Below are 14,738 nucleotides of genomic sequence, written 5' to 3'. Positions count from 1 at the left end.
GCCTTTCACAGCATGCCAATGTAAACAAAAATATCAGTCTGTGTTAGATAGCTGCATTTTCTAAATTTATTATATAACAGACAGGAAGCTTTATACTCAAAAGTGTGCATTAGACATAACAGCAGCATTTAAAAAAAAAAAGAGATGTAGAAAGATAAGCAATGCTGCTGTGAATTTAAAATACAACAAAATAAAGCAAACGTGCTCTTGTATACCTGTTCAGCTCTTGCTGCAAACCACAGGCACCATAATGATCCAAAGATTTTCATTTGCCAGTTAGAACCAACTTAAAAAGAAAACAAACCAAAAAACTCTACGAACAGCAGCTTTGTACACTTCTTTTCAGAAAAATCTGATGATATTTGGAAGAAAATAATTCGGCTGATCAAAATTAAAGAGTGAGACTGAAGCCAAAAGTTTGCAATGGAGTTTAGTTTTAATTGGTTTACTGTCATTAAAAGCCTCTTTGAAAGCAGGTAACTAAGTCTGGAGACAAAACTTCTGCAATTTATAAGAAGTTCCCAAAACTTTTTTTTTTCTCTCTTTTTTTCAGTCTGATGTTTGGGCATTAGGCTGCTGCGTTTACGAAATGGCTACACTGAAACATGCCTTTAATGCTAAAGACATGAACTCTTTGGTTTATCGAATTATTGAAGGAAAGGTAAAAAACTTCTAAAATTTTTTTATCCGTGCTTGGATTTTCCATCTAGAACTTGAGATTTATCTTTTCCAATCAGAAATACTGTATGGAGTTAAAAATATTTTTTGTGTTACGTGCATCATCATATGTGTTGCAAGACTGGTATTTCATGGCGGTATATGATGTCTGCTTTTTTTAAAATATATCTTGCTTTGGCATATAGTGAAGTTAACATGGATTTATTTTATATAAATTTTTAAGCCTATTCACAGAACTTTAACTGCTGATATTAATAAAAAAATTACGAACAGTTCTTAGAAAAAACACTTTAACATCAAACAGAATGTAGAAAGAACAACACTTAGGTAGCTTTCAGCACGCGAGCAATGGGACTATCTTTTATTGTAGCAAATTATGTAGCTGAATAGAACTGTCATGCATAAATAATCTAGCAGTAACCCCTATTGACAAATACATTAAATAATACTAGATTTCCCTTTCCTTTCACAGTTGCCACCCATGCCAAAGGATTACAGCCCACAGTTGGTAGAAATAATACGAACTATGCTCAGTAAAAAACCTGAAGACAGACCAAGTGTGAAAAGCATACTACGTCAGCCATATATCAAGCACCAAATTTCTTTGTTTTTGGAAGCCACGAAGGCGTAAGATATTTTCATTTGAGTGCTTCTGTGCAAAAATATTCATGTTACTGTAGTCTTTGTTTTACAACTTTACGTACACTTTGTAGCAGGATAAAATTAGTTCTGTTATGTGCAGTTACAAAGCATAGGAGCATATGAGTTTCTTTAGATTCTTTGAGAAATAGGAGAGAATTAGAATGGAAACTAGCTTTTTCTGCAAATGCAGAATAAAACTGTGCAAAGGTTAAGGTTGCACAGATTATTCAAAATTAAAAAAAAAAAAGTAGCACCAGTATTTTCAAGGCAGTGATAGGAAATACACATCTTTCCAAATGGTTCTTTGAGGCCATTTATCACCTCAGAGTTGTAACACCAAGTTCCTTTTGATATTCACTGATATTACTACTTTTCTTTGTCTGGTTTAGTCAATTATTTTACTGCTTCCAGATAGGACTGATCTAGGTGCTATGCAGAACAAGTGTACACTGCTGTCAGAGTCCAAATGGTGTTTTAAGCTTCTTTTATTGAGATGAAAATGAGTATGTTGTGCACAATCTGTTGAAAAAGCCCAGTATCTTATAATTTCTGTATGTAAGCTGTTTAGTGGAGTGGAGTTTTGTAATTATTACAATCTAAAGAAATATCTTAAGGTCTTGTTGACGCTGACTGAATGAGCAACTCTTATTTTCTTTACAGGAAAGCAGCCAAAAGTCATAAGAAAACAGTGAATTCTAAACCTAAAGATCCTTGTTCTGTGGTCTCAGTAAAGAATGAATCTCATAGCAGGAATGTTACACACCAAAACCACTCCTTTGAGCAAGCCAGGAAATACAAAGTTGTGAGATACATATCTTTTCTTTTTCAAAACAAAACAAAACCCACTTGCTCCTTCTAGAGAAAAAACTCAGTTTTCTAAGAAGTGCCTTGAACATTTGTGAGAATACAGATCTGATTCCTAGCAAGGTGTAAAATTCATATCGAGGAAGGAATTCTGTTTAGGCATGAGTGGAAGTAAATAAAACAGCTGTGGATCAGCAAAACTAATTGCAATGTCTTAACTATAAGATGTTAACTAAACAACATCTGGTTTTTCATTTGTGGGTCACTGTGAATTACTCATGGCGTATTTGAGGTCAAATATTTTTTCAAATACTTGATGAGAAGTGATAGTTGTTTTTAAATACATGTTTTTAACTGGAAAAAAACTAATTATAGTTAAAACTGAAAATTGTTTATTGTTGGAATTCTTTTGTAATGGTTAATCTTGTGTGTGTTTTTTATTTTCTGTAATGAGTCCTGCTATTGTGGGTTTAAGCTTTCAGAGCTGAAATACTGAATGTATATGGTGTAGTACATCTTTAAAACTGTTGGTACTTGTTGGCTCCTCCTTTATGGAAGAGCCAAGGGAGTACAACTTTTCTTTCATGGTCCTGGTGAAAAGTAGGTGTTACTGCATGTGTATAAACCCATGCCTGCAATATGTCATTTGCAAATGCAGCCTGTATCTCTCTAAAAATGAGGGTTGTGGCTTTTTTCAGGCTCTTAATCTGTAATTGATCATAATTTCATTGCAGTTTATGTACTCTGGTATGTTAATGATTTTCCTTCAGTGCTTAGAGTATTTGTTCGTATGTGTATAATAACCAAAAGGTAATTAATTTTTTTGTTTTCCTTTTAAATCTAGAATGAAGAAGACTGCATTATCAAATATAAAGCCCCCAAATTTTGTCCCTCAGAGAAACCAGCTGTTGAGTTAGAAAGAAAACCAAGCAGTAATGATTTGAACAACCTGGCAGACTCCTTAGCTACAGTTAGTGAAGTGAAAATTGATATTTTACCATCTGAAATGATGAAGTATGGAAGTGAGAATTGCAGCAGTGAGCATATTCCAGAGAGTAATAAAGCAAAGTATTTAAATGTTCCAGGGAATTCTAAAATAGCATCCAGTGGCCCACCAATTAATGAAGATGGACTACAGCAAAGAGCAAAGCAAGCTTTTAAAGCTGAAGACATTGAGTATAAGCAGTCTTCTGTTAATGCTGTAGAAGAAGATAGTGACACTTTGAAACTCCTGCAGCCTGTATCAATAGATCAAAAGCAAACTGACCTGGTAATGCATTTATGCTTACTTGAAATAGACTTTGGAATAGATTTAACTAATGGCCAGCTCTTAAAATTTAGAGAGCTGCTGCACATGTTTTTCTGTCAAAGTAGGATGTTAGTGATGCAGTTATTGAGATGCTTCAGTAGTAAGGAGCCTTGGCTTCAGATTTGCAAAGGCAACATGGTGAAGTAATTTTAGGCTTGCACCTAGATGATAGAAATTCCGTTTTTACAGGGAAAAACAATTTTCTTTTCCAGCTGAGAAGAGAGAATAGTTTTGTAACTTCTTTGTTCTATGTTCTAAATAGGCCTGGTTAATCTCAAGTTGGTTCTGATTTGGATGGGGAGGTAATAGGTAGTGATTGTCTTTTCATTGCATTTCAGTCTACAATGAGATTTTGGTACACACTGTTCTAATGAGAAACCATTATCTATTGTAGAGCTTGGATTCCACTGAAAAACTGCTAGCACCATTTGTTCCTGTTTTAATTCAAGTAAGTGTCCTTCTTTGAAGGTTTAGTAGCTTAAAACTGCTGGTACAGCAGGTATTTTTTCTAACTGTTGATCAAGAGTTTATTGTGGTTATAACTGTGATATGTTAAGGTGGATGCAGTCCAAATAGTAAAGTGGTCTGTGTTGATTTTTTTAAAAAAGCATGTATTTGTAAATATGGAAATGGCATGCCTACATTTTTAAAAAATACTTCTACTTATTAGGATGATGTCTGTCATGGAGCTTCAGGAGATGTTCAGGAAAAAATTACCTCCCACTTGCAGCCTCGTAGTTCTGTCAGTGAACCCTCTCTCTCACGGCAGCGACGGCAGAAGAAAAGAGAGCTGGCTGAAGTCTGTTCAGAGAAGGTGCAGATACTAAAAAAATAATTCTCTTTCATTTCAGACTTCTTCATTTTTTACTCTTTAAGAATTGGAGCTTTTTATTTTAAAAAACAGTGGGGTTCTTAATGCTGTTCTTGTTTCATGTGTATCTGTGTAACTTCATTGGTAACAAAATGCAGAACACTCAAGATGTCCTTTAGAAGTAGTCTGTGTAAACCTTTGAAAATCTCAATAACCCTCACAAGTGTGAGGTGCGTGTGCCAGATGGGCACAAGGAAACACAGTGAAAGGCTTTGCCTTTGCTGTGCTACAGTCTTTCCTAGCAATTTCCATCAGGACTTTTCACTGTTTATGACTACAAAACATATCAGTACTTTTCCTGACTGTTGTGGAGAAGGCTACTTGTAGCAGGTAGTAGGTTACTAGTATTTTAGAACAGACATGTGTAGTGGCTGTCCTGAGCTCATGAGAGTGCAAACTCTAAGAAGAAAATCTTGGCCTTTACACATGCACATAAGATAGGGCTCCTATCAATGCTTCCACACTGAGCAGAGAGATTTCTTTGGGGAAAGGCACTGGCTATACAAGGATCGAGAGGAGGGTGATTGGTTTTCAGTATGATACCCTATTTTTCTCTTGGATTTTGCTCTTTGAGGGTGGGGACAGCTGTTGCAAAAGCATTGGCTGAAAAGTAGTCTGGGGGGAGGGGGACAAGGTGTAGAGATGGGGAGAAGGGAAGCGAAAGCAAGCAGAGGCGTGGAGAGGGAGAGATGAAGTTGGGAGATGTGAGGAGGTTACAGTAGAATCCAAAACCTCTGGCATCCAGCCTTACCATGCAAGAATGCCTTCTAGATTGCAGAGTACTTTAACTTCTAATAAAAAAAAGGTTTAAATTCTTGCTCCCTTCTCTTTCCAGTTCAGAGCAGCTGCTCCTCGGCCTTTACCTTTTCCTTCACATGTGAACACAAAGACAACACAGAGGCGTGCAGAGCACCATGCTGCTGAAGTCTCTGAATCTGTAAATAGCACCAAAACCAGTCAAGTTGCCATTTCAAAGGTTAGTGCTGAGTACTGTGTCAGCTTATTTTTGTCTCTCTTCCTTCTGAGCAGTTTGTTCTCTGACTGTATGCACAGCGAGTGAAGAAATGTATAGTGGCTTCCTACCTAATGGAGATTCTGTCAAGCATCTGGTCAGTGTGGGATGAGAAGTTGCCTTGCCGAACCAGGGAGGTCAGAAGCTCCTTTTCTAAAGTATATATTAGTCTCATTGACCAAGACCATTATGTAGTGGATAATTAAGCATTTGTTAGATGGTCAGAAGGTCTACTCTAATAACTCTCTCTTCCATGTCAGTTGAAAATGTTTTTTTGCTTTATAGGTGATTAGATAACAAAAAACACTGTGACAATTGCTAATTAATATCAAATTAACTTCTTTTGAAGGAGCGGCCCTTGTCAGCAAGAGAACGAAGGAGGCTGAAACAGTCTCGGGAGGAGATGTTTCCCTCTGGTAATTTTTATATTTGCATGTTAACATGTTTGCATGTTCACAATTCTGAAGAAATTATAACTTGCTGTCTGTTCTTAGCTAACATTTTCAGAAAGATGCACTAAGGGTCTAGTTCTGTGTTAAATAACAATTTCTGTTAACATGTCTGTATTTTTCTGCTTCTTATTCAGTGATGTTCAGTTGTGTTTAGTGGTGACAACTTGTCTTTGAAATGTACATGAAGTGCAGAATATACACCTTTCACATAGAAGCTTCAGTGTTTTCTCTTAGCAGAATACCCACCTGCCTGTCTTCTGCCAGGTGATAGACTTTTTCTTGCATGAGCATGAAACTAATTCAAAATACCTGCAAGTAAGTTGTAAATATTGTAAAAATGTCATCCCTCCAGTGATTCCAGCAAGACGAACGCCAAATAGTGCAGTAATTGAAGCAAAATCACATATGGAAAATCATGTTAAAGTTACACAGTCCTCATCAGATCCCAGTATTTCTCAGGTAAACTGGGGTCATCTGCTTTTGGAATATTTAAATGCAGGCACAGTTTGGGAAGAAAACTATATTTAAAAAAATCTCTATGTGTGGAAGAAACTCGCAGTCAGTAAGAGTGCACAGGTCTCTATATATCGCTTTATAAGTCCTGGGGTAGATTACAGATGTTTGACCCACTTTTTGTTTGACTAGATCAATTTAAAATTCCAGGCTCACTGTGCATTTTCACTCCACTTGTCAGAGATGAAGACTAGGGATCTCTTACTGATTTCTATAGGCTCTCTAAACTGCAGGGTTTATTTTATTTTGGAAGAGAAAAAGTTTATCCTGAACTATGCTTTAGTTACAGATGAATAGTTTGCTTTAAATTTGTATTAACAACACACTACCTTTAGCCTGGTACATCTAATTTTGCTTTGGTAGTGGTGTTTGAACTATTTTTTTTTTTTTTTAAATCTGCAGTCATGTTAAGTACATACATTTATGTGCTGACAGCAAGGAATAGTTTCTAGATAAATATTGAATAGTTTCTGTTAACATTCTCTTGTCAAATTAGAAAGTCTTTTTTAAGATCTTAAACATACATTAGACAAAATCTTCTGCAAACATCAAGGGAACATTATTAATACCAATATATGCAGAAGAGTAACTGAAAAAATTTTAGTCTGAATTTTCAAAGTGTAGGCTCTGTTTTCTTCAGCCCAGCACTCGCGTGGAAGGTGTTTTGTATGTTTTACCTACATGTGTATGCTCATAACTGGTATGCAAATGCAAAAGCTTCATCTGCATGCACAAACCAAGGTTACATAAGGTTAGTACACACTAGTTATATGTGCATATGCTAGTGATGTTTTTGCATATTATGCTATGCACTGAACACCAGACTGTAGAGCCACAAGTGGTTAAAGTCTCCATGTATTTTAGGGAACACTGGGAATTTACTGAACTGATAAAAATAAATTTATTATTTTAAAACATGTATTAAAGACCAATAGATGGACTAAGGGTACTGACTTTGTCAGTTCTTAGCCAACTATGTTATACGTACATGATTGAGTTGTTTTTCATAGAGGCACTTGGTGAAGCATTTATAGTGGGTAAAACTGCACAAGTGAGATGTAATGCTGGTCAAATAAGCATTTCATAAAGTGTGCTCTCTGTATTAGCTTGTATTTAAAATCAAAGGTTACACCTTTTAAAAATTATCAAGCTGAGTCTGTAAAAATACGCTTGTTGAAAGAGGTTTTTTCTGTGTAAGAAAAGTAATTCATGCCAGATTGATAAATTACTTTTGACTATTAGAATTTTTGTCATTTATTCCCTCTTTGCTTAGAGAGTAAGCCGTTGCCTGTCTGATGATGAGTTGAGCTCTTCCACAAGCTCTACAGACAAGTCTGATGGCGATTCCAAGGAGAAGTAAGTATTTTGTTTAATGTTGTGCAAGAGTTTTCACTGCTATATTGGACCTTGACTTGGAGCAGAAAAAAATGGCAGGAATTGCTTTCATACTTTATCTCTACGTAGTGAGTGATTGAAGAAGCGTGCGATGCATAAAGAAAACAAACTCCATTTAACTGTTGCCCTTCTGTGGCTGTAAAGTTCCCATGCTGAACTTCCTGGGACATGTAACTGTGTACCTCTGTTTTTTGTCAACTGTAGCTTCCAGCAAACCAGTTTTCCAGCACCAAAGGACATACACTATCAGGATGCATTAAAAGCATGAGTTCAAAGGTGCCAATATGCTTCCTTTCCACTGTGAATGAGGATGAATTTATTTCTGATTTTGCCAGTGTAAGCAGCTTCTCAAAAAATAAGATTTGTTGCATTACCACAGGTGCAGCTACACAGGTAACAGTAGCCAATAGGATTGAGAGTTGTTGCTAGGTGAATGGTCTCTGAGCCTTTTTTAGTGAAACACTGCTAATGTTGCTGTTGATAAAACTGCACTGCAAGAAGTAATTTAACGTGAAATACTTAGCAGGGCCTCACTAAACTTACTGAAAGTCCTCTGAACGCAAGGTGGAAATTGCATCAAGAATGGTGACTGAATTGCATCTTATTTCTCCTCTACTAGAAAAAGCAATATGAAGGAAATGAATGATTTGGTGCAGCTAATGACGTGGACGCTGAAAATGGACTCCAAGGAGAACTCTGAATACTCTGTAACCTCTACTCCAGCTCCAGAGTTTAAACTTCATAGAAAATATAAAGACACTTTGATTTTGCATGGAAAATCACCTGATGAATCAGAGGAATTAAAATTTGAAGAGATTTCTTCAGGTCTGTTGCTCTGTGCTTTAAATGAATGGTTGTCAACTGATAATAATCAAAGAAAACCTAGTGGGCAACAGAAGACAATCCACTCTTATTTCTCCTCAAGTCTCAACATTGCTTACAGAAATAGACATCTTCGTAAATTTGTGTGCAAAACTGCTCTAGTTACAGCTTACTTGCCAGTGAAAGGAATGTGTGATCGATCTCTGCAATTATTAATGGAGAGAGCTGCTCTGCAATGCCATTTTCCCCCACGTGACTTACACTTAAAAGCTTCCAAAATGAACAGCTGGCATTGGGTATTTTGAAACAAGATTTTTAAGGCATATAAACGATTTGATAGCTGCAAAGCTTTGTGAATTTTGGATAAAGCTGAAGCTGTACATAAAGCATTAAACACAGTGGAAGTTTGTATGAGTATAGTAGTTCATCCTCACTGCAGAATTTGGGCAAGTTTATTTTTCCTACAGATACAGGTGCAAGAATCTAATCACTTCCTATATTTAAGGTCTGGTTTAGACCTTAAGCATGTATATGTATTCCAAAAAGCAAGGAAAAAATTTGTATTTGCAATGACTTCACTTACTATGCAACAAGAACAAGTCAAAAAGCTGAGGGTAGGTTTTCAAAGTCTCAGACTTTCTTGTGCCTGTTGTTTTAAATGATAAAGGTTCTACTTGTAGCTGGTCTGGTGATAGGCAAAGCAGTGGGACAACACTGGATTTTACTCTGGTAAGTGGATTCCGCATAGCTGAAGTAAAAGACATTGAAAGAGTTTGTCTCTAAACAGGTATGGCAGAACGTTGAAGGTCCAAATTTCAGTGGTATTTTTTTCAGTCCGTTTTTCTCACTCTTAAGTATTGTATAGTGAGATGTTCCAGTTGTTTACTTACTACCATTTGGGATGACAGGGCTACTGCATTTCTAAGCTGAAACTTATTTTAATTAGATCAGGTATTTTATTTTGGGAAGGTGATCCATCCTATGAAAGGAGTGTTGGTGATTTCAGTGATTAAAAGAGCAAGGTGGTGTTCTCAGTTCAGCTCCTAATGGAGGCCTCCCCTCATAAAATGATGGTCTCTTATTGGCAGCTTCAGTTGAGGAGCAAAAGATTCAAAGGCTGTTGAGACAAACAGGCAGATGGCAGAAATGATGACAGTGTTTTACAGTGATTAATTTTTTTTTTTTTTTTACATTTGCTGTAAGTACAAGTGATTGGATTATTAAAATATTTGGGTGGTGGTGTGTAGTATTAGAGAATAGTACTTTTCATTCCAACAGTATTTGTGATACAGTATGCAGGAACCACCTGAAATGAAGGTACAGGACCTAATTGTGCAAACTGTGTCTGCATTGACATTGCACTGTCCACTATCTTAAGAGTTAGCATCTGAGCGCTTCTGATTCACCAGGCTTGTTGATCATTTTAGCTAGCTAGCCAGTTCAGATAACCAGTTATTTCACGCAAATGGTCAGCTGGAATTCCGTGGTAATGCTTACAATGTTGTCCCATATTATTATTCTGTATGGAGTGTGAAAATTGACTATACTGGAAGTAATTATTACTGTATTGAGCTATATTTTTTTGTTATAGATATGTTACCAGTTCCTGACAAGATCAGGAGAATGGTTGAAATCCTGAGATCTGATGTGGTACAAGGAGTGGGAGTGAAACTTCTTGAGAAGGTGTATAGCATCATGGAAGAAGACGATGAAGTGAAAAGAGAGGTGAATGTCTTTCCTATTACAATTGTTTAATTTCTTTATAAACCTAGATAAATGAGCAGGGTCTTCATTCCCCCCCCCACCTTTTTAGATATTGATACAGTGGTGCAAACTTTGGTTCCAAAAAGTGTTTATGTAGTCATTGCCAGGCAAGTCCCTAAGTATATCATCATTTTCAACCTTAAAAAGTTTGATTCTGAATGTAGACTATGTTCAACCACAAATTCTTCAGAAAGCATAGGAGCTTTACAATTGTACCATGGTCCCTGTATTTGTGGAAGGTGCAAGGGATGTGAATAATTTTACACTGGTATTTCTCCCATCATAATTTGCACTGAACCATAATTTTTTGCCTTCCCATTACTTTGCGTAATGCCTCTTATGTCCAAAGTAAGAAACAGCTTAATGTCAATTCCTAATAAAGGTTGAGTGAGCAATACCTCCAGCTCATTTGATTAAAAACTTGGTTTCAAATAAAATACCGCATGGGTAAGTATAACCTGTGAAGATCTGATTTGTATTTTAAATTGTCGGGTGGGATTTGGAACTCTTTTGCCTTCAGACAACAAAGACTCTTCCATTTTTCTTCCCTCCCATCTATGTTGTCAAACTTCACATGCTGCTTTCAGTTGAGTGCTTTGGTATTTTTTTTGTTAATATTTTGGTAGTTCCTGCTTTTTTTCAATGTCAATACATTTTGTGGTGTTTTTTTTGTGTGTTCTAAATAGCTGCAGTTGCGGGAGCATATGGGAGACAAGTATGCAAGTTACAGTGCGAAGGCACGCCATCTGAAATTTCTTGAAGAAAATGTGAAGTTCTGACCAGAACTTTTTCCTTAGAGAAAATGACTGTCTTATAGATCACTGGATAGATTGGACCAGCTTACAAAGCATGTTTATCCATTGACCTCCTTTGCTGGAATAAGGAGGTGAACTTGCAAAAACCATTATAGTTTGTAGTAATATTTTTCATGTTAAAACGTGAACTGGGCTATCACTTTCTCAGAAGAGAAACTATTTAGTTTAGTTTTTAAGTTTTAGTTTTATTTTCTTAATGAAACTTTAAAGTTGCTTTTTATAGATGCAAAGAGGGATGGATACCAAGTTTTGTGTACAAAGGAAATGTCAAAGAAAAATTATGTTTTGATTTGAATTTGTCATACTAAAAGATTTTTGGTATGGTCATTCATACACTAACTATGATAACAAAATCTATGCCAAGGCTATGCTGTGATAGGTTATAAGCTATTACGTCAAATAGTTGTGGTAATTTAGCAGGCAGAAACAATTACTAATTTTTGTAGCACCAAAAGCCCTCCAGGTTCTGTAAATTGCCAAGTGAAAGTGCTAAAAGGGGGTGGTTGTACTGCTTTTAAGCAGAGCCTTTGCTTTTGTGTCTTACTGCTAAGGCAGTCACCAAGGTGGTGGAAAGTATTTGGTAACTGGATAAAATAAGTCTGAAAATGTTTGAAAGGAACACAGCTGTGGTTACCATGGTCCCAGCTGGAGAAATCCCTTTGTCTTACAGATTCCTGTTAGGAATGGAAGTGCCCAAGACCAGGGTCACTTAGAGAAACAGGTGTCTAAGCTTTTCCCTTTCTTTGCATCTAGATTGTGTTGCTACACGTGACCAGGCATTGTCATGTTCTTTTTTAAAGAATAAAGAAGTCAAAAGGGAATTGAATTTGTAAAAATAAAATTTTAAATGCACACCCTGTCTCTTCCCCTGCCTCTAGCTTAAATATTGTAACCTCCAGCACCTATAAGGGAGACTAACACGACAGTCAGTAGTAAAAAAGTGCAATACCTGTGGATCCTGCTCCCTCCCGCATACTAGATGCTCAGGTTAGGAGGTTTTGAGGGCTACTGATTTATGCAGTGTCAAGATGTTACTTTCTCTAACCAGGCAAATTTAGTTTAAACAAAAAATGCTACTCTGTAATCTCTTATCCTAGAACACTTTACAGTTTTTAGCATTTTTCAGACCTGTGGGGTATGTACTGTGTTACACTACTTGTTACAACCTGACACTACTGATAGCTTGTTTTACAGTGCGTCAGAAATATTTTAGGTATTATCTTTTAGGCTATGGAAACAGCTTAACTAGACTTGATTTCATTTGCTGTGTTCCTTTTCACTAAAATACTTGAGATGTGTGAGTAGCCTTCTAAAGTTAATCCCCCCTACACCTGCCTTCCCAGTGACTTCACTGAAACTCGAGCCAAAATTTAGAGAGCCTTCATGCTTTCAGCAGATCTTGGTGTGCTCATGGTAGTATACAAAGTAGTAAGAAAACAAAAAAAAAAAACAACACAAAACCAAACAACAAACACTAAGCCAAGAAGTATCTCCCAGTGGAATTTTAACAAAGTAACAACATGAAGAACCAAATGGTTTAGCTTTTAGCATGTCTCTTTGGCTTTCTGTCTGCTGGCTTCTTTTCTTCCATTCCCAGCTCTTGGACAGGTAGCCACTTCAGAGGATTGCGGCGGTACATAGGCCATGGAGGGAGTGTGAGCTTCGAGAAGAGGAACGAGGTCAGAACATGTAAATCAAGACGCTAGCTAAGTGTTTAGTATCGTTTGTTAGGAAAATCTCATTCCCTAACTATTGTACCAATTAGTCTTAAGAACGTTCATACAATTTCATACTATAAAGATATATACTACATACATATAGTCTACATTGTATACATACTGCATGACTAAAGGACCCCAGGTCATTGCAAGGAGGAGGACAACAGCACCTACCCTGAAAAAAAAAGGATACCCCCAGACTACCGAGCTAATGCCAGCATCCCAGCCCCTCTAGCACCTCTCTGAAACCCTCCTGTTATCTGGCCTCATAGATAAGCAATTAGTGAAGCCAACTCCAGGGATGTTTAGATCAAGAAAGAAGCAGATGGATGATGATGCCATTGGAACTATAGTGGCTTTTCAAAACAGTAGTGTGTGTGCGTGTTAAGTAGTGATTGGTCAAATTGTGTTGTATCTGAATGCTTGAAAGGTGTAAGAACCATGTGTAAAACTGCATTCAGTTGCCCCAGTTGGAACGGGACACTTCATGTGCATGAATAAGGAATTACTCTTGTCATTCTGTATTTTGTGTTCTAGCCCCTCTCCTCAGTCAGCATGGGCCAGCTGCAAAATTCCAGAAAGGTCCTTTCTGTTATTGATGCTGTCAGATTGACTTAAAAGTATTTAAGTGAAATGAAAAGCTAATTCAATGTCACATAGCATTATTAAATCGTAGTGTTCTCTAAAATCTTACTAGCATTTGAGAAAAGGCGCTAACTGGCTTGTAAAGCACTTCCTACAGACCAAAAAAAGTATTAACAGCCTGACTTAACATAGCAGTCATTTGCCTGTGCTGACAGCACCTTCATTTAATGATTATTTCAGATCAAATAGTGAATGTATTTTCTGGTTTGGAGGAAAAAAACAAAATTTCTTACCAAACATGATAATGCAAATCCAGCCATAACTATGTAGACTGTCCATCCAAACTGTTCAGTGAGGTATCCATAGATGAAACCAATTATCTGCAAAAAAAATAAAAAAAAAAAATCAAAACCAAACAAAAACATTCCCCATGCCATGATTAAGTAGGGGGGCAGGGGCGAAGGAGTTAAGTAGAAGAATATGGGTTTTTCAAAAGCATAGTTCATACATCTTTCTAGCCTTGTTTTCAAAATTGTAGGACAATAAAGTAAGTAAAAGATTGAAAGAATAAAAGTCTTAAACCATGACAGCCCCTCTGATTTTGTCTAAAGCTTTTAGTGACCCAGTTAAGCCAAACAATCAGAAAAGCCCTTGTTTGTAAGATCAGAAACCAAAGTCCTTTATGTTATCACCTGTAGCTGTAGTATACTTACTGCAGAGACAAGAATGATTCCTTGAAAAATCTGTTCTGCTAATTTTTGGCCCTTGTAGTCCTGTGGGAAGAGATATTTTGTTGTCAGTTACCCAAAACACAAACCTACCGCTTAAACTCTTCCAGGTTGGAGCCTAAAGTCAGCCTGACCACAGGTTTTCAGTTTTTTTGTTCAACTTTCAAACCAGACTGGAATAATGTTTCTTACAGAGTCTGGATTTCAAGTGTAAAAGAATGAAACTCGTAAATCACCTACCGCCTCCCCTACAGTCTCGAGCACATCATCTAAAAGCAAAAGCAAGCACTGCCTGTTCAGGATAAGTAATGCAAGTTCAAAATATCACTGCAGTTAGCTTGATGTCACTATGTGAAAGCCGTAACGCCGCAAAAGAGAGAATGTGCTCGAGAGGATGGGGCACGTACATCACCCGTGCTCGCGTGACCGCAGAAACCTTCTGGCAGAAGCCTTCTGGCTGCGTATAGCACAGACAGGAAAGTACAGAGGGGCTTCCCTTGCACAGCTGTACCTTACTGTCGTTTTACAGCACATTACAGCTCGACTTTTCGGACCAAAAAAATCGAAATTGTACGGAGCACCGCCCCGCAGCCACACCGGCAGGTCCTCACACCCCGGCGCCGCAACCGC

General features: G+C 37.2%; 2 protein-coding genes across 10 annotated transcripts in view; one reads left to right on the top strand and one right to left on the bottom strand.

The window, feature by feature from the left end:
* Positions 1–12,549, top strand: part of NEK4 (NIMA related kinase 4) — a 17,044-nt gene extending 4,495 nt beyond the window's left edge. For 3 of the 9 annotated variants that reach the window (XM_035894692.1, XM_035894695.1, XM_035894691.1), the window contains 11 exons: positions 554–661; positions 1,151–1,305; positions 1,981–2,122; positions 2,969–3,394; positions 3,828–3,881; positions 4,104–4,247; positions 5,140–5,280; positions 5,666–5,732; positions 6,121–6,227; positions 7,555–7,637; positions 8,296–10,080. In XM_035894692.1, coding sequence (XP_035750585.1) covers positions 554–661; positions 1,151–1,305; positions 1,981–2,122; positions 2,969–3,394; positions 3,828–3,881; positions 4,104–4,247; positions 5,140–5,280; positions 5,666–5,732; positions 6,121–6,227; positions 7,555–7,637; positions 8,296–8,803 — 1,935 coding nt within the window. In that variant the 3' untranslated portion in view covers positions 8,804–10,080. The other 6 variants (XM_035894693.1, XR_004842065.1, XM_035894697.1 and 3 more) reach the window with 6 other exon arrangements.
* Positions 12,550–12,602: 53 nt separating this feature from the next.
* SPCS1 (signal peptidase complex subunit 1) lies at positions 12,603–14,732 on the bottom strand. The gene is made up of 4 exons (XM_035894699.1): positions 14,625–14,732; positions 14,094–14,153; positions 13,674–13,760; positions 12,603–12,737 (listed from the first exon to the last, which is right to left on the bottom strand). The coding sequence occupies exons 1-4, from the start codon at positions 14,640–14,642 to the stop codon at positions 12,615–12,617; spliced, it is 288 nt and encodes a 95-aa protein (XP_035750592.1). The 5' UTR covers positions 14,643–14,732; the 3' UTR covers positions 12,603–12,614.
* Between the last annotated feature and the right edge of the window lie 6 nt (positions 14,733–14,738).

This window comes from Egretta garzetta, unplaced genomic scaffold (genome assembly GCF_000687185.1).
Source record: "Egretta garzetta isolate BGI_Z169 unplaced genomic scaffold, ASM68718v1 scaffold215, whole genome shotgun sequence".
Classification (NCBI taxonomy): Eukaryota; Metazoa; Chordata; class Aves; order Pelecaniformes; family Ardeidae; genus Egretta; species Egretta garzetta.
Note: the sequence above shows the minus strand (reverse complement) of the source record. Positions and strands in the feature narration are given on the sequence as shown.